At 61.1% G+C, this 16,330-nt stretch overlaps 1 protein-coding gene across 3 annotated transcripts in view; it reads right to left on the reverse strand.

Annotated features, from left to right (window-relative positions):
* Positions 1-1,357: 1,357 nt before the first annotated feature.
* Positions 1,358-16,330, reverse strand: part of FBLN2 (fibulin 2) — a 59,311-nt gene continuing 44,338 nt past the window's right edge. For all 3 annotated transcript variants that reach the window (XM_056129359.1, XM_056129360.1, XM_056129358.1), the window contains 9 exons: positions 13,195-13,329; positions 11,575-11,712; positions 8,016-8,159; positions 7,811-7,939; positions 7,314-7,439; positions 5,586-5,702; positions 5,067-5,195; positions 3,816-3,939; positions 1,358-2,097 (listed from right to left, as the gene is read on the reverse strand). In XM_056129359.1, coding sequence (XP_055985334.1) covers positions 1,743-2,097; positions 3,816-3,939; positions 5,067-5,195; positions 5,586-5,702; positions 7,314-7,439; positions 7,811-7,939; positions 8,016-8,159; positions 11,575-11,712; positions 13,195-13,329 — 1,397 coding nt within the window. In that variant the 3' untranslated portion in view covers positions 1,358-1,742. The remainder of the gene's footprint in view (positions 2,098-3,815; positions 3,940-5,066; positions 5,196-5,585; positions 5,703-7,313; positions 7,440-7,810; positions 7,940-8,015; positions 8,160-11,574; positions 11,713-13,194; positions 13,330-16,330) is intronic.

A 16,330-nucleotide genomic window follows, 5' to 3' on the forward strand; every position in this document is an offset into this window, starting at 1 on the left:
CTCTCTTCAAACTGCAGCTTTGCCAAACCCGGCAGGCAAAGGACCTACTAGAACCACTGCAACTCAGGCACCCCACGAGAGGGATGCCCCAGATGGCCCAGCTCTAGCAGCTGGAGGCCAAGCACATGTGTGCACATGTGTGCGCGCGCGCATGTGTGTGCATGTGTATGCGTGTGTATGCGTGCACACGTGTGCGCGTATGCATGTGTTCATGTGTGCCTGCATGTGTGCATATCTGTGCATGCGTATGTGTGTGTGCACACGTGTGTGCACACATGCATGTGTGCTCATATATTCACAGGTGCGTGTATGCATGTGTGCACGTGTATGTGTGTGCACACGTGTGCGCGTATGCATGTGTGTTCATGTGTTCATGAATGTGTGTGTGCATCTTTGTGCATGTGCGTGTGCATGTGTGTTCGTGTGTGCACGTGTCTCTGTGTCATGTGTATATATGTGTGTGCATGTATGCATGTGTGTGCAGGCACACGCCTGCCTGGGGAGGGAGCAGGGGGTACTCTATGGTCTCCCCACACTCCGACATGTATAAGTGGGTGTGTCCTGCCCTTGAGCACAGACGAGGGGAAGAAGCCAAGTGTCCCTTCCCCCCGGTGGCCCCAACTGACCATTTCTATGTCCCCTGCCTGTCAGGTGTTCAGAGCGCAAGGAAGCTCGGTCTTCTGAAAGCCAGAGGACAAGAAGGAACAGGCGCAGTGAGGCCGGTGACAAGGGAGTGGCCTTGGCCACAGGAAGGGCAGGGCTGGGGGCGGCAGCCCCGAGACCATGCTAACAGCTCCGGGGGGTACGGGGGTGGTCACGCCTGTCATGGGAAGTTTGGGTTCATCCTGCCCTAACACGGGGAGTCGTGACATCAAACGTCGTTGGGGACTTGTCCCAGTGTGTGCCTCTTGCCCTTGGGGTCCCGGGTCCTGGAGGGCAGCACTTCTGGAGTTGTGTGATACCAGTTCCTCCACATCAGGCGGCACCCCGTTTTTTACTGTCCCCATAGACCCCTTTGACCACCCACACGCAGTACAAACTGACCAGCTCGGGCTGCTGCCACGAGTTGTTGCGTCCCTTCACCAGCAGGGGGCGCCGCCCGCTCGGTTTTATCACGTTGCTGCATGCGCCTCTGGGACCCTCCCACCCTGGCCGTAGACCTGGGGTCCGGAAGGATAGCAGGGCGGGGACAGCACTCGCCTTGCACGCGGGTGGCTCGGGTTCAATCCCCGGCACCCCATGAGGGATTCCCGAGTGAGGAGCCAGGAGTCAGTCCTGCCCCCCCACCAACACGAAATAAAAACACCCCAAGCTGCATTCGGTGGGGGCGACAGCCAGACACCAGACTCAGACGCTTCACTTTTTTTTTCTTTTTTAAGGTACTTTACAACCCTTCTGTACTATTTGGGCTTTTCCGGAATGCACGAATACTACTTTTATGATTAAAACACAAAAAAACCACTTGAAGTGACTTCTTCCCCCCCTTAACGTAAAGCAATCCCAGTGGAACCTGAAACGAAATGCAAAACCTGGGGGCCGGGTCTCGCAGAGGCCTTGCGAGAGCCCCAGCGTGGTCTCCGGCTCGGGTCCGGGCACCCCGCCGCCTGAGTTCGGGGGTCACCGGCCACGACCTGGGCGCTGTCCTCCAGGCGGCCACGCCCCCCGCGGGGTGTGGGTCGGGGGAATTAAGTTAATTTGCAGAGAGGGCGGGTCCGGGGCGGGGTCCCGGGGTCCCGGGGTCCCTAGGCGTAGGCCGTGAAGAAGATGTGCATCTTGGCCAGGAAGGTGGTGACCGAGCCCTGGCGCCACAGCCTCATCTCCACGTCCAGGGCGAAGTCCCGCGGCTGGCGCACCGCGCGCTGCAGGTGCACCACGCCCGTGTAGGCGTTGAGCCGCCGCGTGCCGAAGTAGCCCTCCTCGTTGCCCTTGGTGATGGTCAGCACGATGGTGTCCCCCGCGAACACGGGCACCGGGCTGATGCGGAAGATCTGCGCGGGCACCAGCAGGCCCGTCTGGAAGTTGAGCTGGTAGAAGGTGATGCGCGCGGGCGCGTTCTGGCACTCGGCGAAGTCGTGGCAGGTGGTGCGCTCGCACTTCCTGCGGCGGGACGGAGGGGCGGGCTCGGTGGGCGGGGCCGGGGCGGGGGGGGGGCCCACTCCCCTCCCCTCTGATTCCTGGTCCGCCAGGTGGGTGTTGTGGGGCAGGCGGGGCAAGTTCCCAGAGCACTGCACGCCCCTGTCCCCTGCACCATCGGCAGCGACCCGAGGTGCCGTGCACCCAAAGAGCAGAGTGGCCCCGGGACTGCCCTGCAGGAGGGCCCGAACGCTCCGTACACGTTTACTGGGGGGCTGTTTCTCTAATGGCAGACTGTTCTGCAATTCACTGTCACTGTCCTCCCGTTGTTCATCGATTTGCTCGAGCGGGCCCAGTAATGTCTCCATCGTGAGACTTGTTGTTACTGTGTTTGGCATATTGAGTATGTCACGGGGAGCTTGCCAGGCTTTGCCGTGCGGCGAGATACTCTCGGTAGCTTGCCGGGCTCTCTGAGAGGGGCGGAGGAATCGAACCTGGGTTGGCCAGGATGGGCACGCGCAAGGCAAACGCCCTACTGCTGTGCTATCGCTCCAACCCGTTCTGCAATTAAAGTTATAAAGTGGGAAATGAAGGGGCTGGAGAGAGAGCACAGCGGGTAGGGTGTTTGCCTTGCACGCGGCCGACCTGGGTTCGATTCCCAGCATCCCATATGGTCCCCCGACCACCACCAGGAGTAACTCCTGAGTGCAGAGCCAGGAGTAATCCCTGTGCATCGCCAGGTGTGACCCGAAAAGAAAAAAAAAAACTGGGAAACGAATTTATAGAGGAACCTATATAAGTCCTTGAAAAGAAGCGTGTTTGTAAAAGCAGGGCTGTGAGACGCCAAGAGGCCCCACGGGGCTCGGCTCCTGGGGGTCTCTTGTGAGATTCTGGATATCTCTGTTCACTGTTCCTAAGCGTGAGCAGCCCCCAGGTGACCCCCAGGGCAGCCACTGCCCAGGAAACGCTGTGCCCAGGCTGGTGATCTCAGGCCCACCACCCGGCCTGTGCCAGACACCGCGTGTCCCACAAGCACGTGTGTGAATGTGTGTAAGAACATTGTGGATGGGGGCTGGAGTGATAGCATGGCAGGTAGGGCCTTTGTTTGCCTTGCCCGCGGTTGACCCGGGTTCGATTCCCAGCATCTCATATGGTCCCCTGAGCACTGTCCGGAGTAATTCCTGAGTGCAGAGCCAGGAGTAACCCCTGAGCATCGCCGGGTGTGACCCCAAAAGAAAAATGGAAGACTGAATACGAGTGTGTGAGCGTGAAAGTGTGTGAAGATATGCAAGTACGTAAGAGTGTGAATGTGTGTGAGTGCAGAAGAGTGTGTGGATGCAAGAGTCAGAGTATGTGTGCGCGTGACCGAGTGTCTGAGTGTGACTGTGAGGGGGATTGAGTGTACAGGAAGTGTGAGTGCGTGTGTGTAATGTGTAGCTGAGCGTGTGAATGTGTGAGCGGGTATGGGTGTGTGAGTGCGCAGTGTGTGTGTGTGACTATGAAGAGGGGTGTGTGTGTCACTGGGTGAGAGTGAGAAAATGTGTTAGTGTGACCGAGTGTGCGAGTGTGCGAGTGTGGAAGCGGGACAGTGTGTGTGTTGGTGCTGGTGTGTGACCATGTCTGTGCGGGTGGGTGTGAGCGACACCGACGACAGACAGGCTCCTTCCAGCTGTGGTTGCCTGGCGTGGCTTGGCTGCGGGGCCCCTCGAGGCACCCAGGCGGGCGGGCGGGTGGACACTTACGCTTCTGAGACGCGCATGTAGTTGGGGGGACACTCGAGGCGCAGACACCGGAAGCTGCCCTGGATGTTGTGGCAGGTCTCGGCCTCAGAGCAGTTGTGGGTTCCCAGCGCACACTCGTCCAGGTCTGGGTGGGGAGAGGGGGAAGGGGGTGGGACCCCCACAGCTGGAGAGCCTCGTCCCGACAGCAGGAACGCAGCCCGCAGCCTCAGGGCCCACCCATGCCCCACACTCTCACATCTCACAGAGAGTGGTCAGCGCTGGCCTGACCCGGGGAGCTGGGCAGACGGACCAGCAAGGACCCCGGCAAGCTCAGGGGGGTTGGAGCAGCCCCTAGACTCAAAGGACCCCCCGTCCTGCCCCCTCTCCTGCAGCGCTGATGTCAGATGCCCATGGCCAAGGGTCCTTGAGATGCCAAAGCGCGCCCACAATTCCCACATGCAGAAAACAAAGGCAGGGATGCCAGCATGGACGGGCCGAGCCCCCAGGAGAGACCCCCAGGGCAGACTAGCGTCCCCTCTCTGAGGGCCACTCATGCCGGCTGCTGCAGTGACTCAGGGGAAGGGTGCGTGGGCTTCCGGGTTACCCTGGGGCGAGCACAGCAGGGCTGGACCGACGACCTGTGCCCGTGGGCATGGAGGAGACACATCCCGACCCAACCACCGTGTGGCTCGTGGGCATCTCCATGCACCCGGCGCTGTCGCCCCACCGTTCTCTGCAGTTTACTGCAGGAGACACAGGCTGAGTCTCAATCCCCAAATGCGTCACTGCATCCCCTTCTTTGAAAGAAAGCTGAGGAGAGGGAACTGTATCCTGACACTTCTTCCACTTTCCAGGGAGATGGGGGACAGACATAGCAGAGTTCCCACCCCGAGTCCCCCGGAGACCTCGTCCCAGCGTGGTAGGGTGGGGAAAGATCTGGAAGCCTCTGTAGCTGCTGGAGCTTCCCTGAGGCCCAGCGAGTCCTGCACACTTTGCTCGCCGCATCTTGCTGCTGCAGGCAGGGCTGGGATAAACCTCTCCGGCAACCGGGCCCTGGAGAGCCACAGACTTGGGGGGCAAAGTACTGAGCCAGCAACCCTGAGCACTGCCTGATGTGGCCAAATTCCTTCCCCCCCCCCCAAAAACAAAAACATTTTTGTCCCCGCTGAGAAGGACAGCACACAATCACCTCCATCCCCAAGGTTTAGATCTCAGTTTATATGGCCAAGACGGCAACCCTTACTTTGTGCTTGCACCCTGGCCTGTGCTTACCCTTGCAAGACCTGCCGTTGGCCATCATGGTGTAGCCCTGCTCTGGGCATGCACACTGGTAGCTCCCTGGCACGTTCACACAGCGGAAGGTACAGAGGATGCCAGCACCCTGGGCACACTCGTCGATGTCTGTGGAGAGAGGTTCTGAGCCCCCCGCACTCACACAGCCCCCGTCATAGCCCTGGGGCTGAGGGCCCCTTCTTACAGAGGGTAAAAGAGGGGAGCGAGGGCACAGAGTTGCCCAGAGCCATGGGGCTGGACTCCTGTTCAAGTGCTCACCCCTCAGGCTGCCTACATGACAGCTGCCCTTAGCCAGAGGGCAATCAGGCGCCACCTTGCAGGTGGGACCCCCTAACCTCTGTGGTCTGCGGAGGTGCAGCTTCATTCCGAGTTGGGGGTCTTTCTCCAAGACCTGTGGCCTGGGAGTGCCAGGTCGGACCCTCGCTCGGATCCGATGCTAACCAAGTCTGTTCCCGGGGGTCCCGCCTCATGCACAGGGGCCCTGGGGTCGCGAGGCACCTTTGCAGGAGTGGCCGTCATCGGCCAGCTGGTAGCCCTGGCGGCAGTAGCACTGGTAGGAGCCGTAGATGTTGGCGCACTCCTGGCTGCAGCGCTGGCTCTCACACTCGTTCACGTCTGCAGGGCAGAGCCGCGGTCACGGTGGGCGCCCAACCACCCAGAACTGGGTCCTGCAACACCAGCCTCCCCCGAGGCCACTGGGGGGTCCCAGAAAAGGGCCATGACCCGGCCAGGGGAGGCAATGCGGGTCCTGGCCTGGTGCCTGGAGGTGGTGGCCAGGTGCTGTCCATTGGCTCGGACGGGCATCTAGGTGCTCGTGTGGAGCTGCCCCGGGAGAGGCTGTGGTGCCCACCGTGCCTGGGCACACGCACCGCCCCCGCGGCAGGAGCTACTGGGCATGGTGTGGACTGAGGGCATGTGGGGGAGGAGAGAACGACAGCGTGGAGGGAGCGCCACCTGGACGCTGAGCGCCTCACCAGGCAGGCCAGGCTGCGTTGCGGCAGGACACGGAGCAGAGCCCAGGACGGGCCTCCACGCTCGGCACCCACGCGCATGCCCACGAGGAAGTCAGAGTGAAATAGCCAGCGCGACGTGGCGACAGGTGTGGGGATGGGACAGAGACAGCAATGCGGAGATGTCCAGGGGCTGCAGCTCGGGGGCCCGGGGCCGCCCGGGAAGCAGGCAGGGAAAAGGTGGGCTGGGGGGGGCGTCTCTCGAGGGCCAGCGAGGAGGCCAGCGAGGAAGAGCAGAGCCCAGATGGGAGAGACCCAGGGCTCCATTCCCAGGCCCTCAGCACGGGCACAACACTCGTGACGGAGTGCATGCATTGCGTGCACATGTGCGAGTGTATTCATGCGTGTTTATGTGTGTATGCATGTGTGCTTCGCGTGTACGCGTGCCTGCCTGCCTGCCTGTCTGCTCCACTCGTGGCTTCTGGCACCCCAACAGTGTGGGAGGGGTGGGGAGGCACAGAAAGTAAGGTGAGGTTAGGATAGGGGAGCAGGGTGGAGAGGAAGGGGTGCAGATGTGAAAACGGGGCAGAAAGAGAGTGAGGGGCGGGGCCTGGTACGACAAGTAGTTTGGGGCGGGGCCTGGAAGGGCGGAGCGCTGAGCGGGGCCTTTGGGGCGGGGCCTGGTAGAATAAGTTTGGGGCGGAGCGGGGCCTTAAGGGGCGGGGATTGGCAGGGTGGAGCGCTTGGGGCGGGGCCTGCTAGGATAATTTGGGCGGGGCCTGGCACAGTGGAACGTTGTGGGCGGGGCTTGTTGGGGCGGGGCCTGGCAGGCTAGGGCGTTGGGGCGGGGCCTTGGGGGGTGGGGATTGGCAGGGTGGAGCGTTTGGGGCAGGGCCTGCTAGAATGAATAGTCTGGGCGGGGCCTGGCACGGTGGGGCACTGGGGGCGGGGCCTAGCAGGGAGACGTTGTGGGCGGGGCTTGTTGGGGCGGGGCCTGGCAGGCTAGGGCGTTGGGGCGGGGCCTTGGGGGGGTGGGGATTGGCAGGGTGGAGCGTTTGGGGCGGGGCCTGCTAGAATGAATAGTTTGGGCGGGGCCTGGCATGGTGGGGCGCTGGGGGCGGGGCCTGCTAGAATGAATAGTCTGGGCGGGGCCTGGCACGGTGGGGCGCTGGGGGCGGGGCCTGGCAGGGAGACGTTGTGGGCGGGTCTTGCTGGGGCGGGGCCGGGCGGGGCTTGTGGGCGGGGCCTGGCCGGCCCGGTGCGGGTGGGGCGGTACCTTCACAGTGCTTGCCGTCCTCGGCCAGCTTGAAGCCCGCGGCGCAGGAGCAGCGGTAGGAGCCCACGGTGTTCTCGCACGTGTGCTGGCACACACGGCCCGGCGACGTCCAGCACTCATTAATGTCTGCGGGCGGCACAGCTCCAAGGTGGCAGGGGCTCGGCTCCCTCTCCCCCCTCCCCAGCCACCAGGGCCTCCGACCCCCTGGGCTGGGACCCAGAAATCCACAGGCAAGGAAGTTGGAGAGGCACGAGGAGGGGAGTGGGAAGAAAGCAGGTGGGAGGGGTCTGCAGGCATGGAGGGACAGAGGACGGGACAGACAGGCAGGGGGCAGGGCAGGGAGCGAGCCCGGCTGCCGGGACTGCAGGAGGCAGTGAAGGGCACGGAGGGCCTCTGGAGAGCAGAGCCAGAGGGAGGAGCTCCGAGAAGAGGAGGTTGCAGGGGAGGAAGCCTGCGGCTCGGGTCAGCCGGGGGTCTGGCCACCCACCCCCACCTACCGATGCAGCTGCGGCCGAAGGCATCACGCTGGAAGCCAGGCTTGCAGTCACAGCGGTAGGAGCCAGGGAGGTTGTGGCACACCTGGGTCTCGCCGCACTGGTGCACCCCCGTCTCACACTCGTTCACATCTGGGGAGGGCACAGGTGAGCAGGGGCCCCGTCCCTGCCCGTCCGCGGCTGGGAGCCCAGCAGGGCCAGGGCTTACCCACACACTTGTCGCCTTCCTGGTTGGCGTGGTAGCCGCGGGTACAGAGCAGCGGGTTCCTCTGGCATGTGTAGGAGCCCACCGTGTTGACGCAGCTGAAGCCGGGCCGGCAGGGTTCCGTCAGCGACGTGCACTCGTTGATATCTGCAGAGGGGTGGGGGTGGGGTATGATGGAGAGCAGAACGGGGACCTCCTAGATCCCCATCTTGGGGTGCAGGCTCAGCCCGGCTGGCCACCGGTCCCAGAGCCCACGTACCTGCGTCCCTTTCAGCCACAGACCCAGGGTGCAGCTGGAGGCGGCTCCCCTGGGGGTCAGGGCTGAGTCCAGGGCGCCTGCAGCAAGTCCAGCCCCGTGCCCCTCCTCCACATACTGCCCTCTGCTCCCCCCAGGACAGGATGCTGTGGGCCCACATGGGACCCTAATATGAACTAAGACGGCTGATTCCCTCACCTCCTCCGGTCCCCACCCAACGCTGGCCCCTGCCCTGGGGGGCCCTTTCTGACCACTCTAGGAAGAGAAGTGTTGTGTTTAGGGGGCTCTCATGCAGTGCTGGTGGGGGTGAGAAGCCTGCTGCAGGCAATCCTCGCGGCTGGGGTTCAGTACTGGGCACAGAGAAGCTTAAGGAGCACCTTCGGGAACACCAGGGCAATGGTGCTCCCAACCTCTGGGGCACTGGAGCTCACACTCAGGGTCTTCTGCATGCAACACAGGTGCCCTCTGACCCCTGCCCTAGGCCCCTCTGAATCCCCCTTTTTATTTTACTAATTTATTTTTGGCTTTTGGGACACACCCCGTGGTGCCCAGGACTTCCTCCTGGCTCTGTGTCAGGGATCACTCCTGGTGGAGCTCAGGGAGTCGGGGATCAAACCCAGGTTCGCCACATGTAAGGCAAGTGGCCTATCAGTCACACTATTGCTCTGTCCCCTCACATACTGCCCCCTTTAAAAAGAAACACCTTTTATTTAATTTAAAGGGCTGAGCGATGGCACACCGGATAGGGTGTTTGCTTTGCATGCAGTTGACCTGGCCGACCCGGGTTCGATTCCTCTGCCCCTCTCAGAGAGCCCAGCAAGCTACCGAGAGGATCTCGCCCACACAGCAAAGCCTGGCAAGCTCCCTATGGCGTATTCAATATGCCAAACACAGTAACAACAAGTCTCACAACAGAGACGTTACTGGGCCCACTCGAGCAAATCGATGAATAACGGGAGGACATGTACATGTGCATTTAATTAAAAAAAAACATGATTTAAAAAGTTATCGGTAGTTGGGTTTTAGGCATATCATGCTCCAGCACCAATCCTACCACCCGTGTCCATTTCCCTTCACCTCTGTCCCCACGTTCCCTCCCGCACCCCACCCCACTGCCACCTTGATGGGCACCCTTTAAAGTTTGGTGACTGCAGTTTGGAGCTCCTATTTTTAGTGTGCTTTGGATAACTACACGACACTACTAGTATATTCGAGGCCCCTGGTCCCCTATTCCTCCCATTTCTCATCTTCTTTCTCATCTTCTTTTTTTTTTCCTCCTTGATTTTTTTCTTTCTCGGACCCCTCGTACTCTGGAGTCCGGAGTGATCTAGACAACCCCCTTTACTACCCTGAATTTCCTCATACAGTGACTCTCTACCACAGAGAAGTGGGGTTGCCTCGCTCGGGATGGGAGATGCGGGCCAAAAGTGGACTAAAGACCAAACATGACGGCCACTTAATATCTCTATTGCAAACCACAACAGAGAGAGAGAGAGAGAGAGAGAGAGAGAGAGAGAGAGAGGGAATGCCTTGCCACAGAGGCGGGGTAGTAGGGTGGAGGGGACCTGGTGGGGGTGGTGGGAGGGTGGGAGGGATGCTGGAACCATTGGTGGTGGGAAATGGCACTGGTGGAGGGATGGGTACTCGATCATTGTATGACTGAAACACAAGCACGAAAGTTTGTAAGTCTGTAACTGCATCTCACAGTGATTCACTAATAAAATAAAAAGAGAAGTGGGGTCGCCTCTATTGGTCCTTCTGGCTAATGCCACTCAGCAGAATTCCATCCACCTCCATCGGTCGCAGCTGAGGGTCCCCTTTTAAAGCCTGTGCCCCCACGCAGTCCGATCCTTTCCTGGGGCACCCTTGTGCAAGGGATGTGCCTGCTGGCATCTCCCACAGCCGGAAGTGGGTGCACACAGGTATGCTGGAAATGCCCCCCACACAGAGGAAATCAACCTCGGAGCTGCCTGCTGGGGAGCCCCAGGCCCCGGCTGGAAGGCCCCAAGGCAAGCAAGCTGGCACCCTCAGGAGAGGCAGGGGGTGGTGCTGTGCTCCCTGCAACCGCTCTGGATGAGTGCACACCTGCCTGAACCCTGAACCCCTGAACCCTGCATTCCCCCAAGGCTGCAAGCTATTTCCATGACAAATGTGTATGGTAAGTGCAGTTTGTCCTTCCCCCTGCAGGGGGCACTGGTACCCACCATCTGGGCAGGAAACGGCAGGCAGCCTCTGGGAAGCTGGCCAGGAACTTTTCAGAATGTGTGGAAGAAAGGCGAGGAGAACACAGGATCTCAACCTGGGGCCAGTTGTCTGTCAAAAGCAGCTTTGAGCCCCCTTTCTCCCCAGAGGCCGTTTCCCCAGAGGTGCTTCATGTGTGTGCTGGATGTGCATGTTTTTATATACTAGGTCTGGATATGAAATACAGTTTGGGTTTTTTTTTTTTTTTGGGGGGGGGCATGCCTGGGCTAATTTATGTGAGGCTCTGAGCTCCGGGATCACTCCCATATGGGATGCTGGGGATCGAACTTAGGTCTGTCACATGCAAGGCAAGCAAGTGCCTTCCTGCGGAACTATCTCTCAGGCCCCCAAAATATATTCTTTACCCTGCTCCCACCCATGACAATGCCCCGGGTTGCCACCCCCAAACGCCTTCTCCGGCTCCTGAACGACCATGATCCCAGAGGCACACAAACCAATCTCAGAACCCAGGGGCTTTTGGCAGTAATCCCTCTAGGCTAATTGCTAAAATATCAGAAATCCAAATCCACGTGGCCGCTATTGTGGCCACACGACATCATATGCTCTTCATAATCAGCAACAGAAAACAAATGATCTAATGATGTCTTTTTGGCAGGTCTGAATATTGGGGGGAAGATTCCAAATAATAATGTTGGGCCTTTTGTCGTAATATTGAAATGTGATCAATGTAGAGCGAGAGAGAGAGTAAAGTGGATATCTGCCACACAGGCGTGGGTGGGTGGGTGGGAGGGGGGTATACTGGGGTTCTTGGTGGTGGAAAATGTGCACTGGTGAAGAAACGGGTGTTTGATCATTGTATCACCGACCGAGACTTGAACTGAAAGACTTTGTGACTGTTCTCACGGTGATTCAATAAATAATAAATATTCTTTACTGCCAGCTGGACTTTAAAGGTCTGGTAGAGTCCAACACCCTTCGTGGGCCACAAACGGGCCCAGGACAGGCACGGAGGTAAGAGCCATGGAACTGCGGGTGGTCTGGACCAGTGCCCAACCCCCCCGCCCCCCGCCTGTCTCCTCCCACGGTGCCGAGACCCCCACTCACCCACACAGTTGCCCTCAGGGTCCTGCAGGAAGCCGTCCATGCAGCGCTGGCGCGCCTGGCAGTAGAAGGAGCCCTCCGTGTTCTGGCACTCGAAGCCTGCCTGGCAGTTGTGTGTGCCCAGCTTGCATTCGTCGACATCTGCCACACAGAGCAGAAGGTCAGGGTGGTGGGGGACATACCCACCAGGACACACCAGGGCCTCGGTGGTTAGAGGCACTTCTGTATCATGGAGGGACTGTGTCGCTGTCCCTACTCCAACAGCATCACCCCGCTCCAGTGCAAGCATGAAGAGGAGCCATGACTCTCCTGGGGTGCTCTCTCACAGCCCTGGGGGGTCCCATAGTACGTGGGGAAACTGAGGCACACCCAGGTCACAGTCCCAGAGCATGAGGATGCGACCAGGCAGGGTTGGTGGCCTGCTCCTTGGCCGGTACTATACTGCTAGGTAGGCAGAAATGGGAACAAGAGCCCAGCCACCAAGGACAGGTGACCAGCATCTCAGCAAGTCTGCACACGTCTCTTCTTACAGAGAGGGAAACTAAGGTATGAGCACACAGGTGATACAGGAGTAGCCGGCCACAGCAGGCATCTCAGTGTCCACAGCCTCTGGGAGACCCTGGGCAGGGTCCAGGCCCCGGGGGGGATGGGATGTGGGGTCACAGCCCCTCCACGCACTCGATCAGTCAGTGCTGGAGCCGTGAGTGGGCACATCCTGAAGGGCGGTTCCTCTCCCCGTGTCCGGGGATGGCCTGCTCCCCTCCCAGCTCACTCCCCTGGGCTGGGGGTCCGGGGGTGTTAATCAGCTCCCACGGATGGGGGGCCCTGCACTCCCCAGAGCAGGGCAAGCGGGCGTTTCTGTGGTTTCTGCTCCCGGGCAGCAGCACTCTCTGGACACTTGAGTTTAAAGAATGCTTCAGGGGCTGGAGAGATAGCACAGGGGGTAGGGCGTTTGCCTTGCACGCGGCCGACCTGGGTTCGATTCTCAGCATCCCATATGGTCCCCTGAGCACCGCCAGGAGTAACTCCTGAGTGCAGAGCCAGGAGTAACCCCTGTGCAGTGCCAGGTGTGACCCAAAAAGCAAAAAAAAAAAAAAAAAAAAAAAGAATGCTTCAGTTCAGAGACCGCCCGCCCCTCCGCGTCTGGGTCCAGGGGCCCTTCCCCACCCCTTCATCTCCTCCTCTACCAGATACTGCACTTTGTACAGCACTCCTGCCCCCACCCCCACCCCCTCGCACTGTCTCCCTTGGCCTGGAACGCCTCCCAGGGTCACCTCCTTGGGGGGGCCTCTGGACCCCCCACATAAAGGAGCTCCCTGACCCCCATCTGCTTGTGTGGCCCCGGCCTATGGAGGGCGGGGCCTGTGGGAGGGCGTGGCCTACGGAAGGACGAGGACATGGGCGGAGCTTACGGAGGATGAGGCATGGGCGGGGCACTAGAAGGGCCGAGCATACCAAGGGGGGGAGAGGGTGGGGCACATAGTGGGCGGAGCATGTGGGAGGGCGGGTTCATGGGCGGAGCTTATGGAGGATGGGGCGGGGCGTGGGAGGGCAGATTGGAGTGGGTGGGGCCAGCGGCAGGCTAGGGCGGAGTGGGCGGGGCCTCCATCTGTCCCGTCTCACCTGCGCACTCCCCGTCCTGGAGGGAGAATCCCGGCTCGCAGGTGAGCGTCTTGAAGCAACGGAAGGAGCCTACGGTGTTCACGCAGTGCTCGCCCCGGCTGCACGTGTGCTGGGAAGTCACGCACTCGTTGATGTCTGTGGGGAGAGCGAGGCCGAGAGGCTGCACGGCGCTCCTGGAGGCCCCTGCACGGCCAGGGCCGCGCCAGCCTTTCCCTGGAGCTGTGTCCCAGGCCGCGGGCACAGGGGTGCGCCTCTGCTATGCATCATTCATTCAACCAAGATTTATGAGCGCCTGCCACCTGCCAGCAGGCACGCTCCCGGCCAGGAGAACGGCACAGAAACGCCTGGCATCCTGTCCGGAGCACGCGCGTGCAAGAGACCCGGCAGACCCTCACACACGGCCAACGGGAAACAGTTGTGAGCTGCTTGCTGCGAGGCAGGTGATGGAGACAGCCAGGCCTCGTTTCCACCGGGAGTCGGAAAGGAGCTCAGGAGACACTGGGGAGCGTGAGGCAGTGACAGGCGCAGCTGAGCGGATGTTCCGGGCAGAGGGGACAGTGGAAGCCGGGGTCTGAGGAGGGGATCACTGGGCACATCCTAGGACCCATTTCGGAGCCGCGAGAGTCAGTGCAGACACGGGAGGGGGGAGCATGGCAGGTTCCTAGCACAAAAGGAAGAGTACTGATTTGGTAATGGGAGAACCCAAGGCGGTGACCAGGACAGATGCCACTGGACACAAATGGCCATCTGGGGAGGTAGAGAGAGGTTGGGTGCTGGGACCCTGTCCAGGCAGGAGCAGCGATGTGGACAGGGGCAAAGGGAGCCACAGGGGAGGGGCAGGGAGCCCCGGGATGGGAACGCGTCAGAGGACAGAGGGGACAATCCCCAGGGACAGTTTAGAGGGGCATGTTCAGAGAACATGGGGACACACGTGACCACCTTGAGTTTGAGGCTTAAGAGGCAGCCGAGACCTGTCTCCAAGGTTAAGGGAGGGTCTGAGTAATCCAGGGCAGTTGGATGCTGAGGTCACCTAGGGGAGGGCAAGAGGACAGACAGCCTAGGGAACACAGGGAAATAGAGGGGGTGGCACCTGGGAGGGTGGAAGTACCCTCAAGCGCCCCCTGGTGGCCGGGAGGGGGAGGTGCATCCCTCCCTCTCCAATGGTCCCCATCACACCCCACCCCACCCAGGCCTGGAATGGCCAGTTTGGGGACAGGCAGCGAGGAGGTGACAGGGCAGTGCTGCCCACTCTGGGCCCGGATTCACTTCTCAGGGGTGGTGGCAGTGAAGGGGTGCGAGCAAGGAGATGGAGGGGAGAAAGAGGTGACCCGACACTCACAGGTGGACCGGGTCAGGTTGATGACCCCAAGGGTGGGTGGAAGGGAAATTGGCGGCTTCCAAGGAGGTGAAGGGTCCGACTGAGGGGTGCTCCCGGGACCCTTAAGGGGCCACAGTCTGGAGGGGCCGTGGCGTAAGGACCAGCCACACCGAGGCTCTCGGGACCCCCATTCCCTCATCCTGCACTATCAACTCCCAGCGCAGCTGGATGGGCCTTATGTCCCACAAGGTGCACAGAGCGCAGAGCACCCCCATTCCTCAGGACTGCAGGGGGCATTCCAGGTGCTCTCCCTCTCCTAACAGCCTTGCCCATCTGCAATCTGGCTCCCAGGGGGCACACAATCCTTAAAAGGCAGGACACACAAAGAAACAAGATCCAGGCTGATCAGAGGGCTGCTGGACTTGGCTCAGCCCACTGCTGCCACCCCATAACTTGCATACCTCTACGGATGGGGAGCTCACTATTAGCCCTGCAAGCTGCCTCTGGAGAAGGAACATGCTGTGAACCATTGTCCTGACACTCAAGTCCCCCCTTCGCCTCACCCCCAGAGTGACCTTGCAAGGCGGGTGCCCTCAGGATCTGCCATCTCTGATAGGGGCTCAGAGGGGCTCTCTGAAGTATAGGGGGTGGCCTAAGGCATTCTAGGGGAGAGCAGCAGCATGCTGCTTGAAGCCTGGTGGTCTGCGGCCTTCACCCGGGGCTCAGTCCCCGGGTCTCACCAGCCAGGGTCGGCTAGGGTGCCTGCAGCTGACAAAGGAGACGTTGCAAGACCCTTCCCCCCAGTGTGAGTGCGGGGCCAGAGCCCCAACAGCGACAGGAAAAGGAGGAGCAGTGAGACACGGGGCCGTGCGCACGGTGGGCAGCGGAGGCCGGGAGGTCCAGGGCGACTCATAAATTCTGCTGAATTGAACATGCTGAGCTCGGTGGGCCCCAGGCCCCAACGTCCGGCCCAACAGCGTTTCTCCAGGCCACGGGGAGGCGTGGACATGTCCCGGCGAGGCAAGCAGGCAGGGCGCCTGGCGAGGGGTTGTGGCAGCCCCAGCACGACCCACACCCCCCCGACACACACAGACACGACCCAGGCAGGTGAGCTGCAGGCGTGGCAGGACCATGTTGTGCCTCGGCGGCAGGCCTGGGGCAAACATGGCGGCGGCAGCCGCTCACCCCAACGCTGGGGACCCCGGGCCCAGAGGCAGGGGCGAGGGAGGGGCGTGTTGGCCTGGCACAGACGGGACCGCATGCCCGGTCACACTGCGCCCACCGTGCCTTCCCCTCTACTAGTCCTTCCTCCCCTGGGGCCTTCCTGACTTCCCTGGGGACCAGGGCGAACACCTTCTCCTCTCCAGGCGCGGGTCAGGGCCCACGGAGCTGGGTGCCCTTGCCTCACCCGGCCCCGCAGCCCGGGTCCCCAGCCTGTCCCGGCCCTTCACCTCTAGAGTTCTCTCGGTTCAGGAGCAACAATGTTTTATCCATGAAGGCGTCAGAACCAGCCCCCCCCCCCGCCCCCCAGCCATGACGGGGGCAGCCTTGCTGCTCGCAGAACCAGCCTGGAGTCCCGAGAGGCAGGAACCAGGGCCAGTGCGGGCCTCATCCCCTGCAGGCAGGGGGCTGCGGAGGAGGGTCAGCCCGTTCCCGGGACCCAGATGTTCCAGGCGAGGACCCAGCCCAGATGTTACAGGTGAGGGTCCTGGCGCAGATATTACAAGTGAGGACCCAGTCCAGATGTTACAGGGGAGGGCCCAGTCCAGATGTTACAGGTGAGAGCCCCTGCCCAGGTGTTACAGGTGAGGGCTCAGC

This window comes from Sorex fumeus, unplaced genomic scaffold (assembly GCF_029834395.1).
Source record: "Sorex fumeus unplaced genomic scaffold, SorFum_2.1 ptg000072l, whole genome shotgun sequence".
Lineage (NCBI taxonomy): Eukaryota > Metazoa > Chordata > Mammalia > Eulipotyphla > Soricidae > Sorex > Sorex fumeus.